Source organism: Heterodontus francisci, chromosome 11, assembly GCF_036365525.1.
Source record: "Heterodontus francisci isolate sHetFra1 chromosome 11, sHetFra1.hap1, whole genome shotgun sequence".
NCBI lineage: Eukaryota > Metazoa > Chordata > Chondrichthyes > Heterodontiformes > Heterodontidae > Heterodontus > Heterodontus francisci.
The window spans coordinates 51,570,529-51,588,494 of NC_090381.1; the positions used below are offsets into that span (position 1 = coordinate 51,570,529).

General features: G+C 43.4%; 1 protein-coding gene across 3 annotated transcripts in view; it reads left to right on the forward strand.

Moving 5' to 3' along the window:
- Nucleotides 1-17,966, forward strand: part of LOC137374872 (guanylate cyclase soluble subunit beta-2-like) — a 64,809-nt gene that overhangs the window by 41,394 nt on the left and 5,449 nt on the right. For all 3 annotated transcript variants that reach the window (XM_068041439.1, XM_068041440.1, XM_068041441.1), the window contains 5 exons: nucleotides 9,983-10,303; nucleotides 13,807-13,955; nucleotides 14,206-14,352; nucleotides 14,510-14,664; nucleotides 14,868-15,073. In XM_068041439.1, the coding sequence (XP_067897540.1) occupies nucleotides 9,983-10,303; nucleotides 13,807-13,955; nucleotides 14,206-14,352; nucleotides 14,510-14,664; nucleotides 14,868-15,073 (978 nt within the window). The remainder of the gene's footprint in view (nucleotides 1-9,982; nucleotides 10,304-13,806; nucleotides 13,956-14,205; nucleotides 14,353-14,509; nucleotides 14,665-14,867; nucleotides 15,074-17,966) is intronic.

Sequence of the window (17,966 nt, forward strand, 5' to 3'; positions counted from 1 at the left end):
AGCACCACTTAAAAATAGCATGCACTACTTAAAGCCAGCCTGCACCTCTTAAAGGAGAAGTACATTCTGGCTGCAATAGGTGCTGTAACTATCTGGGAAAGGGCGACTGAGCAGAAAGAAGAGTGAAAATGGCACAATAGGGCAGAGGGTGTGCTCCAGTATTCTCAAATGCACTAATGGAGGTCTTGGTGCAGGAGGTGGGCAAGAAGAGAGAGGTCCTCTACCCAGAGGCCAGGAGACCTCCAGACAAACACCGAGAAGGCTGTCAGTGTCAAACAGTCTAGCCCCAAGGACCCGGATGCAGCGCAGAAAGAAGGTTAATGACCTCACACGTGTGGTCAAGGTCACCGAATGGAATGCGCCTTCCAATACCATATTCTTACAAATGATCCACTCACCTCACACACTGCTTCATTCACCACCCTTCCTTCACTCACCTACCAACATTCTCTATCAGGCATGACTCATAACTAACATTCACAGCTTTATCTCACCCTCACACACTTAGCACTGCTGCAAACCTCAGACCGTCATCTCTCAGCTTGAACACACTGCCAGCTGCAGGGATCTGTATGTGGTGAGTCAATGGGCAGAAGTGGCTGCAGCTAGGACAGGGCAAAAAGTTAGCACAGGTGCCAGCTCCCCAGAGGGCAAGATCGCACAAGAGTTCTGCTGCAAAGGACTCAGATGAGGACTTCTATGGAGCAGCATACAGAAAATCCTTCGTGCATTTCATTGTCAAGGAGCATGGAGGAGTCCTGCACCAACTTGGCAAAGGGCTTTGTACTGAGCTTGGAGCCCATTCTTGCCAGCGTGGAAGTTGTGTCAAACTCCACAGGAACATTTGTGGACCTAACCATGATGCAGCATCTGTTGGCTGATGTCTCAGTTTCCATTACATCAAAAAATAAATGGCCACCCAACGTCTGAGTGCTGCTCTGGCAGTTTAGACTGAGGTTACGAAATCTCAGTTTGTTCCCAGGCAAGTGCAGTTTGTTGTCATGCAGGCTCAGACTGCTGCCATCATGGTTATAGATACCAATGCTCAAAGGGGCTTGCAGGTTCTCACAGCAATCCAGCAATCTATCCTCCAACATATTACTAGAATTGCTGAGGTGCCACTCTGGGTGACTGTCGGTGGAGCATGAATCTGCTGTCCTTTCGCAAGATGACAGCATTCGTCCCCCCATTACTACCACTGCCCTTGCTGTTGCCTGTTAGCCAGCCAGCCCAGACTGCTGCCACCCATGCTGGGATGGTACAGTCCAAAGTGGGCCTTCTAGGTCCAGAGCTGCTCATGGCCATCTGTAGTATACCCCAATGAATGTCTGCAGCCTTCCACCAGCCATACTGCTGCCACTGAGCTAGTACTGCTTAGGTGGAATTTTACTCACTTTAAAAATAATCGCTAGGTGGGACCATTTTGGGTCCCAAACCCGCACGCTGGCAGCATACCCGCCAGAGGGATCTTATGGGAGGAGGCCTCATAATTGACCACCTCCACCTCTACCATCCAATTAAGGACAGCAGGCAGGTTCCTGAGCAAGGACAGCTGCCCCACTGGCAGAGGATGGCACTGCAGCTGTAGGTGGGGGATCACAAGGGCGCCTAGAGAGTGAGGCACCCTCTGAAGAGGTTTGGACTTTTATAAAATTGATGGGAAACCCCTTCTCAAGATGGCCTGTGGCTGCAACTGTAGCCCACTGATTCCTACGGCTCTGTTGGGGGGGTAAGTAAAGGAGGGTTCTCAGGCCCCTTGGCCAGCCGCCAGAAAGCCGCTGCCAAGCACCTGCCGGGCTTTGGCCTCAGCAGGAGGTCTATCTGTCACCAGTAAGATCCCGGTGGTGTTCCCAATCTGCCCACAAGTGGGCACTTACATATTCAAATTGGCTGCCCATTGCAGCTGGGCAGGCAGCCCTTGCCACTTCAACCCCACCTCTGGCAAGATCGGCCAGGAGGCGGAACTCCTCGGCCAGCCGACCCGACGCCCTCCTGTCCTACCTTCCTCTCCGTCCCACTGTCAAAGCCGCCTCGGGCTCAATAAGATTCCACCCCATAGGAACACTAGACCAGGCAAAGGCACTTGCAAGACAAGCATGAAGGGAACCCACAAGCGTGATTAGTTGTTTTTTGTAGGGAATATTGGATTGTTTGATAAAGCTGGTTTGGAGTGGTTGTTTTATTTTATTTAAGTTTTTATTTCAGCATTGTGACCAAGAGGATGGTATGATGGTCAGTGGCTGAGGAAGGGTAAGGTGTGTGGTTATTGTACAGTGCAGATGTGGGGTTGTGTAATGATGAAGTAATCATGGACAGCCAAGCCAGAAAGGGGATTTGTTGGTTGCCTCCTTCCTTCGTTCCACCTCCTCCTCATCCTCCTCCTGTTCCTGAGCTTCTTGCCCTGGTGGTAAAGGCTGTTTCCTCATAATGACATAGTTGTTCAGGATACAGCAGACCACCACGAATTGGGACATGCTCCCATGAGTACTGCAGGGCTCCTCCAGAGCAATCCAAGCATCGGAACTGTTCTTGAGTACCTCAATCGTCAGCTCTATGATGTTTCATATGACAGCATGGCTGTCATTGTATGCATATGGCCACTTGTGGTTGGGTTTGCACACTGGTGTCATGAGCCATCTATTTAGCAGATAGCCCTTGTTGTCCAGCAGCCACCCTCTGGTCTGATATGATGGTTCAAATACTGAGGGAATAATGGACTGGTGCAGAATAAAGGCAATATGTCTGTTGCCAGGATAATGAACCTTCAGCTACATGATGTACTGAGCATGGGCACACACCAGCAGCACATTCAAGAAGTGGAACACTTTGCGGTTGCGGTACATCTCTGCATTTAAATGTGGTACTCGCAAAGCAATGTGTGCACAGTCAATGGCACCCTGCACAATGAGGAAACCTGCTATCCTGGCAAAGCCATATGCACACTTCGCCTGCTTCTCCTTAGTCAGAGAGTACACCATGTACTCCCCTCTCCTGGCATAAAGAGGGTCGATAACCTGTCTGATGCAGCATTGAACAGCCAACTGGGAATTGTTAGAGATGTCGCCTGCTGCAGCCTCGAAGAATCCTGATGCAAAATAATTCATGGCCACGGTCACCTTCACAGCCACTGGCAGTGCTGTCCTTGCCCTGCTCTGAGGCTGCAGGTCTGCCTGCAAGTAGTGGCAGATTTTCATGAGCACCTCCTTTGTTAAACTGAGACAACACGCCCACTGTTCTTGGCTTAGGTTGAGGTAAATTAAATGCTCCTGGAAGACCGTGGGTGGATAAAGGCTCCTGCTAAGAACCCTTCTCCCCCCCCTCCCCCTCCCTCTTCTATGCTGCCTCTCATCAATCTCCCTCTCATGCTGCAGGCCATGACTGGAAACAAGTGGTCTGACCAGAAGCCTTGAAGTCAGAACCCATCCAGATACAGCACCACTCTCTGTCAAACACCAACTTTCAACAACTCTGGAAATCACCAAGCACTTTGAAAATCTCACACAGAGGCAATAGAAATTAATCAGTAGTTGTTGATCCCTTAAAATAGCACTGATGGTGGGGTGAGGGAGTCTTCCTGCTGCTTAAAGCATGTCCATCTGTGCATGTTTAACAGAGGGCATTAGCTGGAGTGACATTGTTGAAAATGGCAGAGCTGCTGTCGAATGAGCATTGCTCGCTGACTGATGCACAATCTGCCTGCCCGTCATAGAGCATAAAAACAGGCCCTTCGGCCCATCGTGTCTGTGCCGGCCATCAAACACCTAAATATTCTAATCCCACTTTCCAGCACTTGGTCCGTAGCCTTGTGTGCTATAGCGTTTCAAGTGCTCATCTAAATACTTCTTAAATGTTGTGAGGGTTCCTGCCTCTACCACATCTTCAGGCAGAGTATTCCAGATTCCAACCACCCTCTGGGTGAAAATTCTTTTCCTCAAATCCCCTCTAAACCTCCAGCCCCTTATCTTAAATCTATGCCCCCTGGTTATTGACCCCTCTGCTAAGGGAAAAAGTCTCTTCCTATCCTATCAATGCCCCTCATAATTTTGTATACCTCAATCATGTCCCCCCTCATCCATCTCTGTTCTAAGGAAAACAACCCTAGCCTATTCAGTCTCTCTTCATAGCTGAAATTCTCCAGCCCAGGCAACATCCTGGTGAATCTCCTCTGCAACCTCTCCAGTGCAATCACATCCTTCCTATCGTGTGGTGCCCAGAACTGTACACAGTACTCCAGCTGTGGCCTAACTAGCATTTTATACAGCTCCATCATAACCTCCCTGCTCTTATATTTTATGCCTCAGCTAATAAAGGTAAGTAACCCATATGCCTTCCTAACCACCTTATCTACCTATGCTGCTGCCTTCAGTGATCTATGGACAAGTGCACCAAGCTCCCTCTGACACTCTGTACTTCCTAGGGTCCTACCATCCATTGAATATTCCCGTGCCTTGTTAGTCCTCCCAAAATGCATCACCTCGGACTTCTCAGGATTAAATTCCATTTGTCACTGCTCCGTCCATCTTACCAGCCCATCTATATCATCCTGTAATCTAAGGCTTTCCTCCTCACTATTTACGACACCACCATTTTTTGTGTCATCTGCGAACTTACTTATCATACCTCCTATATTCATGTCTAAATTATTAATGTACACTACAAACAGCAAGGGTCCCAGCACCGATCCCTGTGGTACACCACTGGTCACAGGCTTCCAATCGTAAAAACAACCCTCGACAACCCGCGGCGCAGTGGTTAGCACCGCAGCCTTACAGCTCCAGCGACCCGGGTTCAATTCCGGGTACTGCCTGTGTGGAGTTTGCAAGTTCTCCCTGTGTCTGCGTGGGTTTCCTCCGGGTGCTCTGGTTTCCTCCCACATGCCAAAGACTTGCAGGTTGATAGGTAAATTGGCCATTAGAAATTGCCCCTAGTGTAGGTAGGTGTTAAGGAAAATATAGGGACAGGTGGGGATGTGGTAGGAATATGGAATGAGTGTAGGATTAGTATAAATGGGTGGTTGATGGTCAGCACAGACTCGGTGGGCCGAAGGGCCTGTTTCAGTGCTGTATCTCTAAACTAAACATCACCCTCTGTTTCCTGCCACCAAGCCAATTTTGGATCCAATTTGCCAAATTACCCTGGATCCCATGGGCTCTTACCTTCTTAACCAATCTCCCATGTGGGGCCTTATCAGAAGCCTTTCTGAAGTCCATGTTGACTACATGAACTGCTTTACTCTCATTACACATCTAGTCACCTCCTCGAAAAATTCAATCAAGTTAGTTAGACACGATCTCCCCTTGACAAAGCCGTGCTGACTATCCCTGATTATTCCCTGCCTCTCCAAGTAGAGATTAATCCTGTCCCTCAGAATTTTTTCTAATGGTTTCCCAACCACTGATGTTAGACTCACTGGCCTGTAATTACCTGATCTATCCTTGCTACCCTTCTTGAACAATGGTACCACATTTGCTGTCCTCCAGTCCTCTGGTACCTCTGCTGTGGCCAGAGAGGATCTGAAAATTTGTGTCAGTGCCCCTGCTATCGCCTCCCTTGCCTCACACAACAACCTAGGATACATCTCATCTGGGCCTGGGGATTTATCCACTTTTAAGCCCGCTAAAGCATCTAATACCTCCTCCCTTTCAATGTTAATATGTTCAAGTATATCGCAATCCCCCTCCCTGATCTCTACACCTATATTGTTGTTCTCCACAGTGAAAACAGATGAAACCTCACCTATGTCCTCTGGCTCCACACACAGATTGCCACTTTGGTCCCTAATGGGCTCTACTCTTTCCCTGGTTATCCTCTTGCCCCTAATATATTTATAAAATGCCTTAGGATTTTCCTTTATATTGACTGCCAATGTTTTTTCATGTCCCCTCTTCGCTCTCCTAATTACTTTTTTAAGTGCCCCCCCCCCTACACTTTCTATACTCCTCTAATGCCTCCGCTGTTTTCAGTGCTCCAAATCTGCCATAAGCCTCTTTTTTTATGATCCAGTCCTCTATATCCCTTGACATCCATGGTTCCCTGGACTTGTTGGTCCTACCCTTCACCTTAAAGGGTACATGTTGGCTCTGAACTCTCACTGTTTCCTCTTTGAATGCCTCCCACTGGCCTGATGTAGACTTTCCTACAAGTAGCTGCTCCCAGTCCACTTTGGCCAGATCCTGATTTATCAAATTGAAATCGGCCTTCCCCCAATTCAGTACCTTTATTTCTGGCCTGTCTTTGTCCTTTTCCATAACTACCTTAAATCTTACAGAGTTATGGTCACTATCCTTGAAATGCTCTCCCACTGATACTTCTACCACTTGTCCAGCTTCATTCCCTAGGATTAGGTCCAGTACTGCCCCTTCTCTTGTAGGACGTTCTACGTACTGGCTAAAAAAGCTCTCCTGTATGCATTTTAAGAATTCCTCCCCCTTTCAGCCTTTTGCACTAAGACTATCCCAGTTGATATTCGGTAAGTTGAAATCCCCTACTGTTATTACCCTATTATTTTTACACCTCTCTGAGGTTTGCCTACATATCTGTTCCTCTATCTCTCCCTGACTGTTCGGAGGCCAGTACATCACTGCCCAGCCAAGTGATTGTCCCCCTTTTGTTCTTAAGTTCTACCCATATGGCCTCATTTGAGGAACCTTCTAAGATAGACCTAGACAAATTGGCATCTGGCGAAGGGCGCACCATAGGTGTACATGCGCAGCGGGACACTATTTTGGAATCTACGCTGCATTTTGCAGCCTGTATTCCTCTAACTCCCCCTTCTCATTTGATCCCCTCCCTTTGTCCCACCATTGTGGCAGATCCTTCAATTGCCTGGGTCCTTGTCTTTAGAATTTTCTGCCTCAGCAATCTCAATCTCTCTTTTCACCTTTCAAAAATTCTTCAAGATCCATCTCTTCTATTTCTCCGTTCCTGTCTTGACATCTGTTTTCCTTCCATCTGTTTGTGAAGGGTCTCGGGACATCTCTTTATATTAAAGGTGTCATATAAATGCAAGTTGTTAATATGTATGAACAAATCAGAAGATTCTGAAACAGTGTTATGGGATACACTTTATGGCACAACGAAAGCAGTAAAGTTCACTAATTGAAGCTCCAATATGCTTAAGTTTAGAGTGCTTTGCTTCAAACTCAATATTTTGAGAAGTGTTATTATTTTATAAAGAATTTTTACATTATTAAGCAATCAGGAGAGAAAAACTAATGACCAGTTAAAGTACATTGCAAATCTGAAACAACAGCAGAGTAAAGTTTTCACAATGACCATCATAATCATTTAAATGTGAATTAATCACTGAGACTGCCCTCAATGCAGCCCAGCCTCTACCAGTCATGGATGAGCTGGACATACAGCCAACCAAATCGGAACTCAGTGATGCCATTGATTCCCTAGCCAGCGGAAAAGCCCCTGGGAAGGACAGCATTACCCCTGAAATAATCAAGAGTGCCAAGCCTGCTATACTCTCAGCACTACATGAACTGCTATGCCTGTGCTGGGACGAGGGAGCAGTACCCCAGGACATGCGCGATGCCAACATCATCACCCTCTATAAAAACAAAGGTGACCGCGGTGACTGCAACAACTACCGTGGAATCTCCCTGCTCAGCATAGTGGGGAAAGTCTTTGCTCGAGTCGCTCTGAACAGGCTCCAGAAGCTGGCCGAGCGCGTCTACCCTGAGGCACAGTGTGGCTTTCGTGCAGAGAGATCGACTATTGACATGCTGTTCTCCCTTCATCAGATACAGGAGAAATGCCGTGAACAACAGATGCCCCTCTACATTGCTTTCATTGATCTCACCAAAGCCTTTGACCTCGTCAGCAGACGTGGTCTCTTCAGACTACTAGAAAAGATCGGATGTCCACCAAAGCTACTAAGTATCATCACCTCATTCCATGACAATATGAAAGGCACAATTCAACATGGTGGCTCCTCATCAGAGCCCTTTCCTATCCTGAGTGGTGTGAAACAGGGCTGTGTTCTCGCACCCACACTTTTTGGGATTTTCTTCTCCCTGCTGCTTTCACATGCGTTCAAATCCTCTGAAGAAGGAATTTTCCTCCACACAAGATCAGGGGGCAGGTTGTTCAACCTTGCCCGTCTAAGAGCGAAGTCCAAAGTACGGAAAGTCCTCATCAGAGAACTCCTCTTTGCTGACGATGCTGCTTTAACATCTCACACTGAAGAATGCCTGCAGAGTCTCATCGACAGGTTTGCGTCTGCCTGCAATGAATTTGGCCTAACCGTCAGCCTCAAGAAAACGAACATCATGGGGCAGGATGTCAGAAATGCTCCATCCATCAATATTGGCGACCACGCTCTGGAAGTGGTTCAAGAGTTCACCTACCTAGGCTCAACTATCACCAGTAACCTGTCTCTAGATGCAGAAATCAACAAGCGCATGGGTAAGGCTTCCACTGCTATGTCCAGACTGGCCAAGAGAGTGTGGGAAAATGGCGCACTGACACGGAACACAAAAGTCCGAGTGTATCAGGCCTGTGTCCTCAGTACCTTGCTCTACGGCAGCGAGGCCTGGACAACGTATGCCAGCCAAGAGCGACGTCTCAATTCATTCCATCTTCGCTGCCTTCGGAGAATACTTGGCATCAGGTGGCAGGACTATATCTCCAACACAGAAGTCCTTGAAGCGGCCAACACCCCCAGCTTATACACACTACTGAGTCAGCGGCGCTTGAGATGGCTTGGCCATGTGAGCCGCATGGAAGATGGCAGGATCCCCAAAGACACATTGTACAGCGAGCTCGCCACTGGTATCAGACCCACCGGCCGTCCATGTCTCTGTTATAAAGACGTCTGCAAACGCGACATGAAATCGTGTGACATTGATCACAAGTCGTGGGAGTCAGTTGCCAGCATTCGCCAGAGCTGGCGGGCAGCCATAAAGACAGGGCTAAATTGTGGCGAGTCGAAGAGACTTAGTAGTTGGCAGGAAAAAAGACAGAGGCGCAAGGGGAGAGCCAACTGTGCAACAGCCCCAACAAACAAATTTCTCTGCAGCACCTGTGGAAGAGCCTGTCACTCCAGAATTGGCCTTTATAGCCACTCCAGGCGCTGCTTCACAAACCACTGACCACCTCCAGGCGCGTATCCATTGTCTCTCGAGATAAGGAGGCCCAAAAGAAAAGAAAAAAGAAATAAAAAGAATATTTATGATCATTCCCTTTCTAGACTTACGCACACCATATGTATTTACATCTATATTCAAACATTTTATACAGAATTTAAATAAGATTTAAACCTGAAGCGCAGTTCCATTGCATTCTCGTTTGAGATTTGGAAAATTTTATTCTTGAGCTACACTAGAAAAGTAGGTCAGGCAGAGACAGGAAATTGGATAGGGATGTATCCCACTGAGTCTCTGGCCAAATAGTGATCTTCCATTCTCACTTTCACTGGACCTTCTGCCTAGTAAGGGGTGCCATAACCAAATAAAGCATTAATGATAGAGTCACATCAAAAGTCACATTTTCTGTCGTTACCATCATAGATATGCTGGTGCTAGTAAAATTCAATAGTCCACTCTAAGAAGTTGAGTCAATTACCAGGTGAATGATTCACACTCTCTGATTGGAATGTTACACTGGCTCTAACAGCTCTTTAAGGTTTTTCCGTTCTCAACCCAGGTCATTGTCTTTGTGTAGATGAAATCTCCATTGGGAGCTTGCAAAAATTTGTAAATTAGACTGACTCTGAAAAATTCCTAGGATCAGCAGAATGATCATCAAATGGACAGATTTGTTGCACTTACTACACAATAGCTAACGAAGAGGAAAATCTCAGCAATTTCTAAGGGGGGGGGGTGAGATTTAGTAGAAGTTAATATACTAATGTATTTGGTAGAGATGTACTAAAGTCAGATTAAGACAAGGAATGTTGTGATGGTTTCCAAAGTATTATTGTTGCAGGGGCATTTAATAAGTGCTTCTCACAATGATTTTCATCTTCCTTCAGGTCAAATGGTGTGGATGGAATATTTACAATGCATGTTGTACCTATGCTCTCCTCTTCTACGTAGCTTGCATGAGCTTGAAGAAAGGCACATGCACATTTCAGATATCGCCTCTCATGATGTTACCAGGGATCTTATTCTTCTGAATCAGCAGAGACTTGCTGAGATGGAATTATCCAATCAGCTTGAAAGAAAGAAAGAAGAACTGAGAATTCTGTCCAAACATTTAGAGGAAGAAAAGAAGAAGACAGAAGCATTGCTGTATGCAATGCTACCAAAGCATGTGGCTAACCAGCTCAAAGAAGGCAAAAAAGTTGAGGCAGGTGAATGGGTTTAAAATCATTTATATTAATATTGTATAAACACATTGACTATTGAGGATTGATTCATTGTCAAAGTTAAAGCTCAAAAATGAAAATAGAAGGATACTTGAGATAATGAAGAGTGGATAAATATTGCAGCATGCTCCCATACAACATTCTTCAGAAGGAATAACATTTTTTTTTTTTTAGATTAGAGATACAGCACTGAAACAGGCCCTTTGGCCCACCAAGTCTGTGCCGAACATCAACCACCCATTTATACTAATCCCATATTCCTACCAAACATCCCCACCTGTCCCTATATTTCCCTACCACCTACCTATACTAGTGACAATTTATAATGGCCAATTTATTTGAGCATTTACTGTCCAGTACAACCAATATTCAGCTACTGAGGTTCAGCTACATGCAATATTAGTGCTGTTTTTCTTTAATGGCCCTTTCACACTTAAAGAAACTGGGAGAAATCACCAATGAAATTTGAAAAGTTAATAGTTATTGACTCCTCCAAATCCCATCTTACTGCTGTTTCAAATGAATACTGTTGATGTTATTGCATCATGACATGCGTGTGATGATGTGACAACATAATTGCACATTTAATAAATTTTGAGAAATTAAAATTGATCTTTTGTATTATCCTTAGGAGCAGTGGGCAATTCTAAAATATTTTCTTGCTTTGCTGGCAAAGTTCTAGATATGATCTTCCTTTACAGTGAACACCCTCATTTACAATGTAATCTGAGATCGTTTGTGGGTTCCACAAGTTCAACTGCTGGGGCTTCCATTTCTCAGTCTGCAGTCTAAAGCAATCTGAAATCACGACTGTATTTACACACCATCTTTAGAAGGATGGAGCAGAAACTATTTCACAGCAATTCCAAAGGTGGTGTGTAAATGGTAGATGCATCAGAAATGGTGCTTTATATGTTCACTACTAAAGGGCAATTTTTGTTAATTGTATCAGTACCTCAATTCAAGTAATATTGACCTTTTACGAAATTATTTGATTTTCTTATCTGGTGTTTACATCTCTTCCATCCATAAGGTGGTATTGTTCTACCAATTTAAGGTTTGTGTTAATGTAAAATTGACTTCCCCACTCTTCTTAGCTGGGAGAAAGTGTCTGTCCACACAGAACTTTTTATCCTTTATTGTATGGTCAGGTTTGAGAAGTCACCCTATGAGCAACTGTGGAGGCAACTGCCCTGTCACATCAGGAGCATGATCTTACCTCATACATGAAAGGTTTTTTCTCTTTACAGGTGCTCACTGGTCTATGTGTACTTCCAGTAATTTCTGTTTCTTTTCTAGATGTCCAGCATTTATATTTTCTATTTTTATTTTGCCAAAACTAATACCATAGCTTTGAACTCTCCTCATAGCTGTGCATCCTCTTCTTCTTCAAACGTTTATCCATTAATCCCTTAAAAGACACTTGAGGAAAGTTTCATCTCCTTACTACCTGCAGTATAAGGGCCTGAAAGGGTTAATGTTTGAGACAGTGAGAGTAACCCCTCCCACTGTAGTAATGATGTCATAATAGTCACATGAGCAGTAAGCTTGGAAGAAGCTAGAAGTACCATGAGAAGTGCTAGCTACAAATCCTAATGGAGAGTGTAAATAGAATGCAAATATAAATAAAGAGTCCAATGACTGAAGTCGGGGTGGTCTTAGCTTTTGATTGGAGTTGCCTGAGATTAAATAGTTTACCATTCATTCAATAAATAAGCTGCACTCCAGCAGGGAGCTTGTCTCAGTCAGATGGAGCATGGCTGCTAGGAAGATTGATAAAAGAGTTGGGGGCAATGACACAACCTTGTTTAACTCTTGTCTTAATCTCAAAGGGGTCTGTAATGGATCCGTTGCTAAGGATTACTGCTCCCGTATCATCATGAAGCAAGCGAAGGATGGTGACGGATTTTGGAGGACATCCATACTACAACAGAATCTTCCAAAGTGCCTCACGATTTACAGAATCAATCAAAGGCCTTTGTCAAGTCAAACAATGCTATGTAGAGAGTTTGATGTTGTTCGTGATATTTTTCTTGTAGTTGGCGAGCTGTTTGAAGATTGCGACATCAAAACTGAAAACAAGCTCATAGTCTATATGCGGTCATGATCCCTACTTTGCAGTATGGGGCTGAAACATGGACAACAAATAGGAGGCACCTCAAAGCACTGGAGTCATTTCATCAATGCTGCCTGTAGAAGATCCTACATATCAAGTAGCAGGACAGGCGCATCAACATCAGTGTCCTCTCACTAGCAGGCACCACAAGCATCAAGGCTATGATTATCCATCATCAGCTTCATTGGGTTGGTTATATAGTTTGGATGTCAGATACCAAGCTCTCAAAGTAGGTCTTCTTCTCCCCGCTCAGTCAGGGCAGATGCACCAGAGGAGGACAGAAGAAGTACTTCAAGGATGTGCTGGAAGGCAACATGAAGAAATACAACATTGACATCAACTCCTGGGAGACCATCACCATGGACCAAACCAGATGGAGACACAGTCTGTGGGAAGCATCCCAGCATTTTGAGACCCAACGACAACAAAATGAAGAGGAAAAGCAAAAGCAGTGAAAAGAACAAGCCATGACCCAAATTAATAATACACGACCAGACATCGCACATGACAACAAATGCCCTACGTGCCATAACGTCTGTAGATCCCAAATCGGCCTCATCAGCCATCTTTGGACTCACAGAAGACAATCATCCTCTCCCGCGAGAGATAAACAATAATAATATCATAATAATAAATTAAGAGTTAATGTTCAGCCATCCAGAGACCTCGAGACCTTTATTCAGAGCACTATAACTACATTACCAACAACATACAATATCATGACAGCGATGTCCAACACTGCCATGTCCATGTTGAAAAGGGAGTTTTTAAAAAAAATCTACAGCTCACTACCCGCCTAAGGCCTATTGATTTTCCAACAGACCTGGAAATGGATAGCCAGCACTCCTGTCTGAAACAGACACGAGCCTCATTAAACTATTTAAATTGAAGACCCCATTGTAATTTTGATGTTTCATGGGGTGAAGTGTGAGAAATCTGGCAAAGTGTAAAATGAACAGCTAGTTTGCTATCACCAATTAAAAGTTAAAATTACCCACATTGGGTGCTGACAGTTCTCCAATCAAATTAAAATAAGGCCTATGAAGATGGTTCGAGCCTTTCACAGGTGGCATTGACGGGCAGTGTGACCACTCTGTTCACTGCCCTCAAGATCTGCCCTATATGTGAAAATCACTCTCATAATGTTCTTTGCTTTAATTATGCCCTGTAGCAATCATTCCTTGAATCAATAACCCTATGCTTAAAGAAACTGTTTCAAACATATTCCTGTTCTCTTCATAACAATTTAAAAATTTACATATTTTTCTTAATTCCAATAAATAGTACTGACAAGTTTCAATAGATCAATAGTATTAACAATGATTTTCACAAGTTAGTTAAATAGTTATTGATATTAATTTTTCTGCTTTAGGTGAATTTAAGGAGTGCACCATACTGTTCAGTGATGTTGTGACATTTACCAGTATCTGCGCCCAGTGTGAACCAATTCAAATAGTGGTTATGCTCAATACCATGTACCTGAAGTTTGACAGACTAACCACAGTCCATGATGTTTATAAGGTATCAATTTGCTTCATTCAATGAGTGTGCAGGACGGCATAATAGGTTGTATTTTATTAACTCATATAACTACAAGAGTAATGCTGTATAGTAAAAAGTTAACATTACCTTGACATGCATGTTGTCACAGAGAAACAGTTGCCACTAATTAATATTGACAAAACAGTTATAATTTAGCGTCAGTAATATAATCCCAAGTCCCCTGAAAATGTGATATTTTAATGATGTATCTTTATTACAAATTGTAAAGGTGGAAACAATAGGAGATGCCTACATGGTGGTCGGAGGAGTTCCTGTACCAGTGTCTTCACATGCTGAGCGAGTAGCAAATTTTAGCTTGGGAATGATAATAGCAGCTAAAGGTGTAACAAATCCTGTAACTGGAAAACCTATCCAGGTACATTATTATTTTGAATGGTATTACAAGATAAGGTTTATTTATTGATAGATGCAAATTGGATGGTGCAAAGTAATAAATTGCAGAACCGTGCTTGTGTTTTTAATGATCATACCAGTTATGAGATTGCAGTAGCCTCTATCCCTTCTTTATAAAGATAAGAGTTGGGGTAACCACTGGCCCAGTCCTGGCTGGAGTAGTTGGTGAAAAGATGCCTCGTTATTGCCTTTTTGGAGATACGGTCAACACAGCTTCAAGAATGGAAAGCCATGGCGTACCAAACAAGATCCACCTCAGTCCCAGTGCTTTCCGGTAAAACATTCACTTCAATGTTTTTGTAGTATAACCTTAATGTTATACATGCACTTTATTAAAAGAAATGTAGCAGAATATTAAAATTCAAGAGTAGCTAACTGAAAAGTAAATTTCTATTGAAGCCATAAATAAAGGATGTGTTTATTTTTTCCTTGCTCATTGATAAATTGGGATATAAATTCATTTATTTTCTGTTTCAGAGCGCTTAAAGATAAAAACTTTGAAATACATGAAAGAGGTGAGATTGAAGTTAAGGGGAAAGGGAAGATGCGCACTTACTTCCTCGTTAGAAATCTGGTTGCATCAGAAAATGAAATCCTGGGCAGGCCATTAAGGGAATCAGATTCTGGCCGAGAATCTCTGCAGTCCCTACCTGAATCAAAGACAGAATATGTCAATCAAAAAGGTACAGTTTAACTCAAAATCCACAAATGATAAAATGCAAGTTATGTATTCTGATGCATATGGAGGATTGAGGCAGCAAAGCTTGAGTTCTGCAGGAAAGAACTAGCATTTGCAAAAGATTTGGTGATAATTAACAGAGTCAGTTCTGGATCTGGTTTTGGATTCAGTTTCATAATCGCATGTTTATGAACATAAGTGTAAGTTGAAGTCAAAAAGATCTCCTGTGGTGTTGCAAACAGGGAGTCAAAACCAGTTGTAGTCTTCAGGTGAAATAGGGTTAGAGGATGAAAGACAATTGGACCAGGATTGTAATTCAGTCCCCATTTTAATGTCATGCATTCTATCCTTGTTTTGATATCATGCTCTGCTTTTATAGTATTCCTTACAGCTAAGAAGCAGAAGTTACAGCAAGTTGGGGTACAAAGAAGTCATATTTGTGTGCAGCAATTTATTGGCAGCACAGTGAGAAGCTAAGACAGCGGTTCTCAAACTTGTTTGTTTGATGGACCCCTTTTCTAAATTATAATGCCACATAGTACTCAGAATATGAAAGTGCTGCATATAGAGAATATTTTAATAATGCTTTTGATAAAACAAGTATTTCGTTACAGACATCAGTGAGATTGATGTGCCTGCTTCTCACTGCAAAGTCTGTCTATCCTTGGTATAATGTTTGGCAATGCCACTCGTAAATCATTCTATGTAAAAACCAGCATTTCTTGTTTTTCAGGGAGAAATGGATGGAATTGCAGAATGGCCCCTAAAACACCTGTAAAAAGTCCCCTGTTATTAAAAATAGGATTTGATTTACTCAGTCTGGTAAAGCAGTGGCCCTGCAGAGCACTGGGAGACTGGCTGAAGGATGGTCTGAGACTAGTTTGACAGCTTTGTGCATCTTTTTGAGTGACAGTGCACCAATACAAGAGGATGCAGACTCTGTTAACATTTGCCACATCATTCCACGCGGGGCTTTTAACCAAAAAGCTCAGCATCTTAAGCAGTGGCAGGCGATCTTGAGTGGTTACATGGTGGCAGTATGAGATCCAAGCCCTGACCACAGCATTCTGGTCACCCACATCAACTACATGTCAGGCCTGCCCTGCTTGGTAAGCACTTTCACATTATTTCATGGAACCCTGGAAAGTCTTTATGAATGCCCAGGTGTCCACAGACCCCAGTTTGAGAACCACTGAGCTAAAAGACACAAAATTGAACCTGCTTGGTGCCAGCACTGACAGGACGGTATAATTAGAATGTGACAAATTAACATAGGCAGTTTCCAATATGAATTTGACATAGGAATTTATAATGGGAATAATTGACACACAAGTGTGGCAACACAAAGTAAGGTTTTGTTAACAGGAAGTGCATGCGGATACAACATTTTTAAAATTACTTGTCAATTACCTGTTATACCCCTCTCTCTTTTGTACGTATTTTCAGGTGGTATTGGGAGCGACAGGAAATTGGGTGGGGACCAGAAACATAGGACCATTTCTTATTTCTATGGCCATTCAGAACTTCTGGTAATTTTCTGCCAGATACCAGGTGTTCCTACCCAAATATGGGCAGGTATATTTAAATGAGATGGTAATGATGAAGTGGCATCACATCATTCAGCGTTATCCATCATCTGACACAACTCAGTCATGAATGCTATCCGTTGCGAAGATCTGTAAAAGTCAAATGACAGATTCAGTAGTCGTTGTATACAACTTTTACACTTCAATTCATCTTGAAAAATAGTCAATCACTATCATTTAGGATTTCCCATGAAACATAAATAGATCCATCCCTAGACATTCCCATGGTCTGGTTGGAAATGGTGTCAATATAAGGGGATCCCTCTGGTCTGGTCTGCACTGTGCATACCTGGCAATAAGAAATCATTTGTTCTGTATCTCTGGAAATATAAAAATGAACAGTAAGAGCTTCTACGGGTATAAAAAAGGAAGAGAGTAGCTAAAGTAAGTGTGGGACTCTTAGAGGATGAGACTGGGGAATTAATAACAGGGAACAGGGAAATGGCAATTAAACCAATATTTTGCATCGGTCTTCACGGTGGAGCACACTATAAACATCCCAACAATAATAGATGAACAATGTGTAAATGGGAGGGAGGAACTTGTAACAATCTCTATCACAAGAGAGAAGGTGCTTGACAAACTGATGGGACTAAAGGTAGACAAGTTGCCAGGACCTGATGGCCTGCATCCAAGGGTTTTAAAAGAAGTGGCTGCAGAGATAGTGGAGGTATTGGTCGTAATATACCAAAACTCACTGGATTCCGGTAGGGTACCAGCGGATTGGAAAACCACTAATGTGATGCCCCTATTCAAGAAAGGAGGGAGGCAGAAAGCAGGAAACTATAGACCAGTTAGCTTAACATCTGTCATTGGGAAAATGCTAGAGTCCATTATAAGGAAGAAGTAGCAGGACCTTTAGAAAAACAGAGTCAACATGGTTTTATGTAAGGGAAATCATGTTTGACAAATTTGTTAGAGTTCTTTGAGGATATAACAAGCAGAGTGAATAAAGGGGAACCGGTAGATTTAGTGTATTTGGATTTTCAGAAGGCTTTCGATAAGATGCCACATAAAAGGTTATTGCACAAAATAAGATCTCCGGGTATTGGGGGTAATATGTTGGCATGGATTGAGGATTGGCTAACACACAGAAGGCAACGAGTCAGGATTAATGGGTCTTTTTCAGATTGGAAAGCTATAATTAGTGGGGTGCCACAAGGATCAGTCCTGGGGCCTCAACTATTTACTATCTATATTAATGACTTGGAGGAAGGGACAGAGTGTAATGTATCCAAATTTGCTAACGATACAAAAATAGGTGGGAAGGCATGTTGTGATGATGACACAAAAACTCTACAAAGGGATATA